The sequence below is a fragment of the Drosophila ficusphila genome, unplaced genomic scaffold, assembly GCF_018152265.1.
Source record: "Drosophila ficusphila isolate 14025-0441.05 unplaced genomic scaffold, ASM1815226v1 contig_198, whole genome shotgun sequence".
In the NCBI taxonomy this organism is placed as follows: domain Eukaryota; kingdom Metazoa; phylum Arthropoda; class Insecta; order Diptera; family Drosophilidae; genus Drosophila; species Drosophila ficusphila.
In genome coordinates, this window is record NW_025064092.1 from 14,520,634 (window position 1) to 14,533,952 (window position 13,319).

Consider the following 13,319-nt stretch of genomic DNA (forward strand, 5'->3'; position numbering starts at 1 on the left):
TTGAGCAGCGGCGCAGGCTGACACCCAGTTCGAACGCTCCTCCCTCCTCCTGGCCAGGCCTTATCAGAGCAGAGGGCCTGCAGCCTACACCGTGGAGGCACTGGGAGCAAATTAGTGCCGAATCGGTTTAATTGCCAGCCCAATCCTTCGTTGTTTTTGCTGGCCACTCTCCGGATTCGGACTCTCTGCTGAAATTTGCAAGCCAAGCCATCCCCGATTAGGATCGACAGACTTTGGGGCTAGGCAGGGCCGCCAGTGGGGATCGCTACAAATTAATGCTGAATCTGAGGCATTTTCACACACTTGTAACGGGAAGCAGCGGCAAAAAGGAGTGCTGTGAAAGAGAAAAGCGGTTTTCCTCGCCTGCTGTATCAGCCAACAACCAACAACCAAACAACCAACGTCATCTATCGGCTCCATCGCTTTTCTTTCTTTCTGGCTGGTCAGCAGCCGCCTTAATGATTATTCATTGCTTGTTGCTGCTTGTTCGGTATGTTGCTGCCGTGCTGCTGCTGCTGCTGCTGCTGCAGTTGCAGTTGCAGTTGCTGTTGCTGTTGCCACTACTGCATTGCATCGGCTATGCGTGTAATTTTCTCATTGCAGCAGCCGATGAAGAAGCGACGGCGGCAGTGGCAAAAAATTTAATATGCAATCAAGATCGCGCACAAATTACCGTACATAAAAATTGTTTTCTCAAGGGAAGAGCACAATGTCGTCGTTGTAGAACAGCAACAACATTCGATAATGGCTCATCGTTGTCATTACTCAGCTAATTTGTAGCTCTGCAGAATGTGGGATACTCATTGGATCGATTTGCTGTCGATCGGTCCAAGCCACTCACTTCACCTAAAGCCAAATAACTATTTGGGAGCTTCGAGAGATCGCGGGAGGTGCAATTAGTTTGTTGGCGGGTTAGCTGACTATAACTGATAACCGATCCAGCCAAGCGAAACTGGATTGTGGAGCAGAGCCGGAGAGGAAATGGGGCCACTTTGTCAGAATTAACACCTCGAAGGCTCGATTTCTCTGGAGCTGGACTTATCGGAGATCTGGCTCCTGGCTCCTGGCTGCAGTCAACTAAGCCGACAAGTTGATAAACTGGCCGGAGAAGATGTGTGCGAAAGCAGGAAAGCGGGAACGTGTGTGTGGCAGTGGGCAGTGGGCAGTGGGAAACTGGTGCGAACCCAGTTGATAGGGGGGAGGGGGAGGGGGTGGTGTTACCCATTTAGATGGCATGGCAAACCGCTTAACCGAGTCTCCGTTTCCCATCCTTGCATTGCAGCTGCGACCCGAACTTCGTTGGCTTCCACTGCGAGCACCGCAACCCGTGCAACTCGAGGCGCTGCCAGAACGGGGGCACCTGCCAGGTGACCTTCCGCAACGGCCGCCTGGGCATCTCCTGCCAGTGTCCGCTGGGCTTCGACGAGTCGCTCTGCGAGATCGCGGTGCCGAACGCCTGCGACCACGTGACCTGCCTCAACGGGGGCACCTGCCAGCTGAAGACCCTGCAGGAGTACACGTGCGCCTGCGCCACCGGCTACACAGGTGAGCTTTGCTCTACGCCTACCCCTACCCCACTGGCCCGACTGACCACCCAACCCTTCCCTGCTTTCCGTTTCCACCCACAGGAGAGCGCTGCGAGACGAAGAACCTGTGCGCCGGATCGCCGTGCCGCAATGGAGCCACCTGCACCGCGCTGGCCGGCAGCGGCGGCTTCACCTGCTCCTGTCCGCCGGGATTCACCGGGCCCACCTGCTCCGAGGACGTCGAGGAGTGCCAGTCGAGCCCCTGCAAGTACGGCGGCACCTGCGTCAACACCCATGGATCCTACCAGTGAGTGTGACTCAGATACAGAAAATGCACAGGGAGATTGAGATTCGAATACGCAGTTCCAATCAATAAATCGAGGGGCCGCCGATGTGATAACTCAACTTCCAGCTGACAAGTGCAAATTGTTTTCTCTGTTCGACAAAAGATCAGACACGTCTGATTCTGCAGCGTCTGCTTTTTTTGGCCCCCCAATCGATTAGCATATTCGACTGGAGCTGCTTCCTTTAATTAATGACAGTTTAGGAGCAATAACTTATAAAATCGCATTTCATTTCGGCGCGATTTGCATAGCTTATTGATTTTCGTTTAGGCCAACAACAAATTGCCGGCCAATTGGCCCGACAACGTTTCCACTCTAATTAAAACGCACAAAACGCGATCGACCTATAGAAAATGAGTCGGACAAAAGGTCTCAAATTTCCGGCGGTCTTTTGTCTAGACAACAAACACAGCGATTTACTCTTTTGGGAACTGGTTCAGTAACGTAAATTAAATTATTTTGTTGGGTATTCATTCGTTTTTCGAGCATTTGCATTTTTGATTTGAAACTGAAACACACAACTTATCCAAAGGAGGCAGCGGGTGTGTGGGTATCTATGTATCTATATGTCTTCACTAAAAACCACTCGAGCCGAAAAGTGCGATTCGAACATGTGTTTGCTGTTTGTTTTAGTTTAGTTTGACTGTGAATGCCTACAGAGCAATTAGTATACACTCGAAACAATTCCCGGCATAAGATTAAATTGATAGGGACCCGTGTTAGATGTAGAATGAGAGGAGTTTTCTAGAATTGCCACATATTCTATACTGCGCATCAGTAAAATGGATTTATTGCAATTAGTTGTTAACAATGGTAAGAGCCCCGCGATAAATTGTTGCGGTCGCGAAGTGAATGGGGCCTAAATGATCTTCTGCCACCGTTGAATCGCGGGCAGGGCGATTTGCATAAATTTCATATTCGATTTGTGGACTTTATGATGTTTCTATGCTAAAACCTGCGGCTAAGCTTACTCATGGCTTAGTTTATGGGGTTTCGGTGTTTCTGTTTCGTTTTAATTTGGCAATGACAGCGGTTTTATTTGTCAACTGTCAGTTGGTGGGAATTTATTAATGGAAACAAACGGTCGAGCTCAAACGAATAATTAAGTGAATAGGTGTTCGTTAAGTGAATCTGTAGTCATTCCAATCGGAATGAATATATCTGATCTGCACTCCTGCAATCGAGTGCAGCTTTTGAATGTTAAATATTCAAATAATAAACTTGAAATCAAGAAAAGGAATGAAATACTTTGCGAATCGTGTTGTAAACAATTAAAATCTTGCCAGATTTCACTTGCTCATTAAGGGCCCCACGCCCATAAAAAGAGCCCATAATTCAACGAACCCCAAATCCGAAATCCGAAATCCAATCTTCGTTTTAGAGATCCCAAAATAAGAGAGAGAGGCCCTCGGACCTGCTATATTTCACATGTCAATCAAAAATCAATTTTTTCGGAATGTTTCTCTGTTTTGTTTCGTCGGTGGACGTGGACACCGGCAATTTCCAATTCGACGTAATTTACTCGAACCTTCAGGGCGATGGGGAATACACACATACACATACACACACATATATACACACGGCAAAAGTGGGGAGAAAAAGCGCGGTGTCGGGGTCTCTCCGAAGAATTGGGATCCCCGAAGAGTTCTGTTTTGGCCATGCTGACTTTTTAAAGAGCTAGCTGCTGGCTCGCGGCCGGGGCCTTTTAATTGTTTAATTTAATTAAATGCTCTTTAATGGTCTTAATTAGCGAGGGGAGGGGCGTGGTCCGGTCCGTTGGCCTTTTAAGGTGCTCCCAAGGCGGCCAAACACAAAACCAAACCCGTTTTAATGGCTGGAAAACATTTCTCAAGAATCTCGGTGCAGTTTCAGTGGAGTTTCGGTTCGCTCGGCTTACAAGGCACAAGCAAATTAAGTTTAAATCACATTAAACAAAAAGTATAAGAATCAACAAAGAAGAAGAAGCAGCAGAAGCAGAAGAACAAAATCACAGTGAACAAAAAAGAGAGTCCCGGAGAGAGATACTCCACTGGAATGTTTCGTTTTTTATTATATATCTTTTGTATTTTGTTTTGTTTTTGTTTTTGTTTTCTTTTTTTTCTTTTTTGTGGCAACCGAAAAACCGGTCGAAACTCCTCTAAGCAATACACACACAACAAACACACTCGTTCGAATTAAGCCGCCGTGGATTGAGATCCACATCCACATCCACATCCAGATTCCAATCCAACTCCGAATTCGAACTGCAGAACGGAAGTTTGGGCCAGGGACAGATTTTATGGCTTCTCTGGTAGCCAGCCACCCGCCAGATCGACAGATCGCCAGCCCGCATTTAACCTCAATTTCTGTTGACCGCGCTTAATTGCTGTTCTCGCTTTTGTTCCAGGTGCATGTGTCCCACGGGCTACACGGGAAAGGATTGCGACACCAAGTACAAGCCCTGCTCGCCTTCGCCCTGCCAGAACGGCGGAGTTTGCCGGTCCAACGGACTCTCCTACGACTGCAAGTGCCCCAAAGGTAAGTCACACGAAACCAATTGCATTAGAAGCCCTGTTTCTGGAGTATTCAGTGATATATCGACCCAATTAGTGCTTCCCATACAATATCCTGGTGAACCACACCCAAGTACCGATCTTTACATCCCCACGGTGGCCCACAACCAAGTTACCACAGTCAGTTTTTTATGTCGCCCATTTCAGTGAACTTCAATTGCGTACTCCCTCTTCGGGAACGGTTATTGGAGGTCGGTTTCCGATCGAGGCCAAACCCAACCCGAGGCTCCTGGTTCTCAGCAGTCCGCAGTCGGGGAAAATCCTGCAGCGCTTTCGGATGAGAACGCTTCTCGGTTTTCGGTTTTCTCAGTCTATCGATAACCAGTTATCGGAAATGGGAGTCATGACTCATGACTGGCCACGAGCCAAATGGGGGAAGAGAGAGGTAGTCGCCCACGCCGGAGTATCTGAAGTAGCTGCCACAAGCGGCAAACTCGTTTGTAAGCTGCGACCCCTTGCCTCCCCTTTTGACCAGCCCAGCATCATTCATCAGTGTTGACTGCGGCTTTTGCATTACAGCCCATTCCATTCCACCATTCCGGGCGCATTACAAATTTAAAGATCGTGGCCCCTTCACCGCGTCTTTCTTCCTTTCTTCCTTCCCTGCTTCCCTGCTTCCTTCGCAGCCACTTCTTCTGGCGTTTTCCTCGGCTTTCTTGGCCTGGTCGCTTGCGTTACGTGACCTCCTTAGGGCGCAACTGTGCTTAAGCATCCAGTCCACCCCCACCCCGCAGATCATAAGAGTTTTCGATTCAGATGGAGTTGACGGGAAGATGGAGCCGGCCATTCGATCGATCTCACAAGCACTAGCGGTTTGATCGACTATATTGAATGTGATGTTTAAGGGTTAGCTGGTTGGGGTTACCAAACCAAAGAGAAGCGTCAATACAATCGGAGTTACGTTAGGAGGTGGCTTCCTCTTATTTGAATCCCTCATTACTCTACAATATTATTGTCATAACTATTATTGTGAGACCATTGTCTTCAGCTGGGTGGGTTCCCCAGTCAGTACCTCGGTTTTCTTGCTCTTTCTTTATTTGCATAATGAGTGCAACTCCGACCTGAGCCTCCCCCTCCCACTCCCCACCCCTCCCATTATCCACTCTTAGTGCAACGTGATGTCCACAGGGCGATTCGTGTCGTGTCGGTTTCGTTGTTGGTTGTTTGGTTTGGTTTTTCGCTGGCTGTTGTAATTCGGCTGGAATTGCTCAACATTAGCCAACAACTAGGTTTAAGAGACAGCAACAACAACCTAGTGCGAAATAGGCGTTATACCAATTCCCAGTGCAGTAAATATTGCAAATTCCCGCTTGGGACACACTTTCACACGACCTTTACAAGCGTTTGTGATATTGGTGCAACAGGCGATAAAAATCGCACAAAAAATTTATTCTGCACAATTCAACTTCAAATGGATTTGGGAGAAGGATGTGGCCATCTCGCCCAAGCCCCCCTCGCTTTTACTATCGTTTTCAAAGTACTCATTTTCCGATACTGGCGTTTGTTTTGTTGGTTCCTGTTTCACACGATCTTTCGCTGATCCGGTCTAGTTCGCAATTCCCATTTGCTACTGTGCACCTCATTAGAATTTTTGATTGGGCGCAATTAAAAGGCCAGACACACAGTGCATGGCTTATCAAATTGTTTTAGCTCCCCTCGCTGCAGCTTGTAAATTGTCGTGAGCAATTCGCATCAATTGAAATGAATTAATTGAAAATTGCACACAAAACACACTCACACTTGTGTGTGTGAATGCAGCGCGAGCAATTTACATGATGAATACGAAATTACAACAAGAAACCCACTGAATGGGCGACAATTGACGACAGAAGGTTAAAGAGCTGATGCAGAAAAGGGGGAGAAAAAGCAAACAACGAAATAGGATCAAACTTAGGAGCTTGTCAAAATAAAATGTAAGATTAGATTTTAAACGAAAAAAGTTGTGAGTGCTATGGGATACACTGCAAATGTCACTTTCGTCACTACTTTTTCCCCCAGTTTTTGTCTCCCTTTTTCTTTCTCTTTCCCCTGTTTTGTTGTACCTCTCCAGCAACAAGTTGCAGTTGCAAATTATAAAAATAATAATAAATGCCGCATACGCATGCAGTTTCTGGTGTGAGTACTTGTGGCCCTTCTTTTGTGGCACGAAAAAAACCGACCAAGCAAGAAAATCCATTAAAAAACAAATCTCGTGTGCGAGAGTGAGAGAGCGCGTTTTATAAAAAAAAAAATACCATTGCACATAAAATGCGATTTAATTCCTCCAACACACATACTACAAAAAATAAAGCGCAATGAACGAAGTCCGAAGAAAGAGAGCGAAAAAATGAAGCATAAACGGCATTTTTTCCATTGTTGTGCTATAGAGGGGGCAAAAAGTGGCTTGGCTGTGCGAGCGAGATAGTTGACCGCGGCAGCGACGTCGACAGCGACTGAGGATTGGGGCAAAGATATGAGACCGTGGGAAAGAACAACGAAAGACATGTTGTGGCTGTGTGTGTAAGTGTGAGTGCCACATGTATGCTACACCAGCGGATACAGAAATAGTAGTCAACATCCAACATATATACATACATAAACATATCACTTATATATTTGTATAATATTTAAATATTATTACTGGCTTTTACCAAGAAGTGCTGATACCACAAACTGGAAAGCATGAATATACAATAATCTCTGTTTCAAAACTTATTTTAAAGAATATTTTTCGTTTACGATTTCCTTTTTGTGTGGCCTCTGCTGTGCGTCTGTGTTTATTTCTTGCTTTCAGCTGTGTGTGTGTGCGTGTGCGCGCTTTTTACCTTGCCTTGCCTTGCTGTTACACGTTTGTTTTACCATAGGCTTCGCATGCGCAGTAGTGATGGTTGAAAATAGTTAAAAACTAGCTATCTTAGACTAAACTGACATAATGTTGTTTTCAACGTGGCTAGCTAGACTAGCGGAATAATAGCTAGAGGGGCACGCATGCGCAGACGCCTATAAACGAAGCGCAGCCCAAAAGGGAGAGACCAAGAAGAGAGCCGCAGAGCAAAGCCAGCCACGAAGCAAGCATGTGCAGCACAGCTGCAGAACAACAACTATTTTAAGCGGCAGTTTCACTTTGTTCGGCTCCTTCGCATACCCGCTCCTCCTTTTGTTGTTATTGTAAACGTTTATTAGTAAAGCATTTTTATGATGTTGCCATAAATCTGTTTATGCACTCCATGTCGCAGTGGGTGCGAAAGAGGCAGGAGAGTTTGAGTGTATGGGATTGGAGGGAAAATAGAACAGATGCACTTTGGCTTGTCAATTTATTAAGGGTCTCAGCAAAAAAAACTGTTTATACAAAATTTGTTTTGTATTAAGTTTGTTGTTATTAAATTACTATTGTGTATCACATGCTTATTTATGTGATTTACACGACAAGCAAAAGAGTAATTTGGTTCCTATAAATATGCAATCAAATTATTGAATCCAGTTATTCAAAAATAATATTACAAACTCAATAAAAATACACAAATAAAATATAGGGTTTTATTTCATAATATGGTTATTATGTTTTATAAGGGTCTGATGGTTAACGATTTCTTTATTCATATTTTAAAGTTTTCTGATATACAAAATGTATCAACCGTTTTTAATGAGGGTCCACTGAGGTAATTTTCACGTCGTCCCGCTACGGTCACACTGATTCAAAAGTTTTGCGGCAGAGCTATCGATAGCTAGAAATCGATGTCTCCTGTGATGCAATTGAGTTGTTGACCAACACTGCCAGCGATTGCTCTGCAACCAAAACAAACTTTCTGATACCAACCAACAAAAATGGGTCCCGGCGCTGTTAAACTAATTGCCCCCTCAGTAATACCTTTTAGTTGTTAAGTAAATTGGTAATCCATGTCCTTACAACGACGATTTCTTGACCATTGCAGGCTTCGAGGGCAAGAACTGCGAACAGAACCTGGACGACTGCCTGGGACACAAGTGCCAGAATGGCGGCACCTGCGTGGACGGGATCTCGGAATACAGCTGCCGCTGCCCACCGAACTTCACCGGCAAGTTCTGCCAGGAGGACGTGGACGAGTGCGCGCAGCGGGAGCACCCGGTGTGCCAGAACGGGGCGACCTGCACGAACACCCACGGCTCGTACAGCTGCATCTGCGTGAACGGTTGGGCGGGCCTGGACTGCAGCAACAACACGGACGACTGCAAGCAGGCGGCCTGCTTCTACGGAGCGACGTGCATCGACGGCGTCGGCAGCTTCTACTGCCAGTGCACCAAGGGCAAGACGGGGCTGCTGTGCCACCTGGACGACGCGTGCACCTCGAACCCGTGCCACGCGGACGCGATATGCGACACGAGCCCCATCAACGGCTCGTACGCCTGCTCGTGCGCGACCGGCTACAAGGGCGTCGACTGCTCCGAGGACATCGACGAGTGCGACCAGGGATCGCCGTGCGAGCACAACGGCGTCTGCGTGAACACGCCGGGCAGCTACCGCTGCAACTGCTCGCAGGGATTCACGGGGCCGCGCTGCGAGACGAACATCAACGAGTGCGAGTCGCACCCGTGCCAGAACGAGGGCAGCTGCCTGGACGACCCGGGCACCTTCCGGTGCGTCTGCATGCCGGGCTTCACCGGCACCCAGTGCGAGATCGACATCGACGAGTGCCAGTCGAACCCGTGCTTGAACGACGGCACCTGCCACGACAAGATCAACGGCTTTAAGTGCAGCTGTGCGCTGGGCTTCACCGGCGCCCGCTGCCAGATCAACATCGACGACTGCCAGTCGCAGCCGTGCCGCAACCGGGGCATCTGCCACGACTCGATCGCCGGCTACAGCTGCGAGTGCCCGCCGGGCTACACGGGCACCAGCTGCGAGATCAACATCAACGACTGCGACTCGAACCCGTGCCACCGGGGCAAGTGCATCGACGACGTGAACAGCTTCAAGTGCCTGTGCGACCCCGGCTACACGGGCTACATCTGCCAGAAGCAGATCAACGAGTGCGAGTCGAACCCGTGCCAGTTCGACGGCCACTGCCAGGACCGGGTGGGCAGCTACTACTGCCAGTGCCAGGCGGGGACCAGCGGCAAGAACTGCGAGGTGAACGTGAACGAGTGCCACAGCAACCCGTGCAACAACGGGGCCACCTGCATCGACGGCATCAACTCGTACAAGTGCCAGTGCGTGCCGGGCTTCACCGGCCAGCACTGCGAGAAGAACGTGGACGAGTGCGTGAGCAGCCCGTGCGCGAACAACGGCGTCTGCATCGACCAGGTGAACGGGTACAAGTGCGAGTGCCCGCGCGGCTTCTACGACGCCCACTGCCTCAGCGACGTGGACGAGTGCGCCTCGAACCCGTGCGTGAACGCCGGCCGCTGCGAGGACGGCATCAACGAGTTCATCTGCCACTGCCCGCCGGGCTACGCGGGCAAGCGCTGCGAGCTGGACATCGACGAGTGCAGCAGCAATCCCTGCCAGCACGGCGGCACCTGCTACGACAAGCTGAACGCCTTCAGCTGCCAGTGCATGCCCGGCTACACCGGCCACAAGTGCGAGACGAACATCGACGACTGCGTGGCCAATCCGTGCGGCAACGGGGGGCACCTGCATCGACAAGGTCAACGGCTACAAGTGCGTCTGCAAGGTGCCCTTCACCGGCCGCGACTGCGAGAGCAAGATGGACCCCTGCGCCAGCAGCCGCTGCAAGAACGAGGCCAAGTGCACGCCGAGCGCCAACTTCCTCGACTTCTCCTGCACCTGCAAGCTGGGCTACACGGGCCGCTACTGCGACGAGGACATCGACGAGTGCTCCCTGAGCGCTCCGTGCCGCAACGGGGCCAGCTGCCTGAACGTGCCCGGCTCGTACCGCTGCCTCTGCACCAAGGGCTACGAGGGGCGCGACTGCGCAGTGAACACGGACGACTGCGCCTCGTTCCCCTGCCAGAACGGGGGCACCTGCCTGGACGGGATCGGCGACTACAGCTGCCTCTGCGTGGACGGCTTCGACGGCAAGCACTGCGAGACGGACATCAACGAGTGCCTGAGCCAGCCCTGCCAGAACGGGGCCACGTGCAGCCAGTACGTGAACAGCTACACCTGCACCTGCCCGCTCGGCTTCTCGGGCATCAACTGCCAGACGAACGACGAGGACTGCACGGAGAGCTCCTGCCTGAACGGCGGCTCCTGCGTGGACGGGATCAACGGGTACAACTGCAGCTGCCCGGCGGGCTTCTCCGGCGCCAACTGCCAGTACAAGCTGAACAAGTGCGACTCGAGTCCCTGCCTCAACGGGGCGACGTGCCACGAGCAGCGCGACGAGTACACCTGCCACTGCCCCAGCGGGTTCACCGGCAAGCAGTGCGGCGAGTACGTCGACTGGTGCGGCCAGTCCCCCTGCGAGAACGGGGCGACCTGCAGCCAGGCGAAGCACCAGTTCAGCTGCAAGTGCTCCGCCGGGTGGACGGGCAAGCTGTGCGACGTGCAGACCATCTCCTGCCAGGACGCGGCCGACCGCAAGGGGCTCAGCCTGCGGCAGCTGTGCAACAACGGGACGTGCAAGGACTACGGCAACAGCCACGTCTGCTACTGCGCCCAGGGCTACGCGGGCAGCTACTGCCAGCAGGAGATCGACGAGTGCCAGTCGCAGCCGTGCCAGAACGGCGGCACCTGCCGTGACCTGGTCGGCGCCTACGAGTGCAGCTGCCCGCGCGGCTTCCAGGGCCAGAACTGCGAGCTGAACATCGACGACTGCGCCCCTAATCCGTGCCAGAACGGCGGCACCTGCCACGACCGCGTGATGAACTTCAGCTGCAGCTGCCCGCCCGGCACCGTCGGCATCATCTGCGAGATCAACAAGGACGACTGCAAGCCGGGCGCCTGCCACAACAACGGCAGCTGCATCGACCGCGTCGGCGGCTTCGAGTGCGTCTGCCAGCCCGGATTCGTGGGCGCCCGCTGCGAGGGCGACATCAACGAGTGCCTGAGCAACCCGTGCTCCAACGCGGGCACCCTGGACTGCGTCCAGCTGGTGAACAACTACCACTGCAACTGCCGGCCGGGCCACATGGGCCGCCACTGCGAGCACAAGGTGGACTTCTGCGCGCAGAGCCCCTGCCAGAACGGCGGCCACTGCAGCCTGCGCCAGAGCGGCCACCACTGCATCTGCAGCAGCGGCTTCTACGGCAAGAACTGCGAGCTGAGCGGCGAGGACTGCGACTCGAGCCCCTGCCGCGTCGGCAGCTGCCTCGTGGCCGACGAGGGCTTCGGCTACCGCTGCGAGTGTCCGCGCGGCACCGCCGGCGAGCACTGCGAGCTGGACACCCTGGACGAGTGCTCCCCGAATCCGTGCGGCCAGGGCGCCGCCTGCGACGACCTGCTCGGCGACTTCGAGTGCCTCTGCCCGAGCAAGTGGCGCGGCAAGCGCTGCGACATCTACGACGCCGCCTACCCGGGCTGGAACGGCGGAGGAGCCTCGTCCTCGTCGTCCTCCTCCTCGCTGGCCAACGGAAACGGAGGCGGCGCGGGAATCATCGGCGGGATGGGATCGAGCGGCAGCGAGCGGTACGCGGCCGACCTGGAGCAGCAGCGGGCGATGTGCGAGAAGAGGGGCTGCGGCGAGAAGCGGGGCAACGGAGTGTGCGACGCGGAGTGCAACACGTACGCGTGCAACTTCGACGGCAACGACTGCTCGCTGGGCATCAACCCGTGGGCGAACTGCTCGGCGAACGAGTGCTGGAACAAGTTCAAGAACGGCAAGTGCAACGAGGAGTGCAACAACGCCGCCTGCCACTTCGACGGGCACGACTGCGAGCGGAAGCTGAAGAGCTGCGACAGCCTCTTCGACGCCTACTGCCAGAAGCACTACGGCGACGGCTTCTGCGACTACGGATGCAACAACGCCGAGTGCAGCTGGGACGGGCTGGACTGCGAGAACAAGACCCAGTCGCCGGTGCTGGCGGAGGGCGCCATGTCCGTGGTGATGCTGATGAACGTGGAGGCCTTCCGGGAGATCCAGGCGCAGTTCCTGCGCAACATGAGCCACATGCTGCGCACCACGGTGCGGCTCAAGAAGGACGCCCTCGGCCATGACATCATCATCAACTGGAAGGACAACGTGCGCGTCCCGGTGCCCGAGATCGAGGACACGGACTTCGCGCGCAAGAACCGCATCCTGTACACCTCGCGGCCGCAGCTCCACCAGACGGGCATCCAGGTGTACCTGGAGATCGACAACCGCAAGTGCACCGAGTGCTTCTCGCACGCCGCCGAGGCGGCCGAGTTCCTCGCGGCGACCGCCGCCAAGCACCAGCTGCGCAACGACTTCCAGATCCACAGCGTCCGCGGCATCCAGAGCCCCGACTACGAGGACGGCGAGCCGGCGGCGAACTTCAAGTACGTGATCGCGGGCATCATCATGGTCATCCTGGCGATCGCCTGCCTGGGCATGGTGGTCAGCACGCAGCGCAAGCGGGCCCACGGCGTCACCTGGTTCCCCGAGGGCTTCCGCGCTCCCGCCGCGGTCATGTCCCGCCGCCGGCGCGACCCCCACGGCCAGGAGATGCGCAACCTGAACAAGCAGGCGGCCCTCCAGGCGCAGGGCGTCGGCCTCGGCCAGCCGGGCTCCCACTCCCACTCGCACTGGTCGGACGACGAGTCGGACATGCCGCTCCCGAAGCGGCAGCGCGGCGACCCCGCCTCCGGACTCGGAATGGGACTCGGACTGGGACTGGGCAGCAACGGCGGCTACGCCAGCGACCACACGATGGTCAGCGAGTACGAGGAGGCGGACCCGCGCGTCTGGTCGCAGGCCCACCTCGACGTGGCCGACGTGCGGGCCATCATGACGCCGCCGGCGCACCAGGACGGCGGCAAGCACGACGTGGACGCGCGCGGCCCCTGCGGACTCACCCCC

General features: G+C 53.6%; 1 protein-coding gene across 1 annotated transcript in view; it reads left to right on the plus strand.

Annotated features, from left to right (window-relative positions):
- LOC108097152 (neurogenic locus Notch protein) overlaps positions 1–13,319 on the plus strand; it is a 34,489-nt gene that overhangs the window by 17,343 nt on the left and 3,827 nt on the right. The window contains 5 exon segments of the mRNA XM_017199272.2: positions 1,283–1,545; positions 1,629–1,833; positions 4,257–4,387; positions 8,334–10,003; positions 10,005–13,317. Of these exon segments, the coding sequence (XP_017054761.2) occupies positions 1,283–1,545; positions 1,629–1,833; positions 4,257–4,387; positions 8,334–10,003; positions 10,005–13,317 (5,582 nt within the window).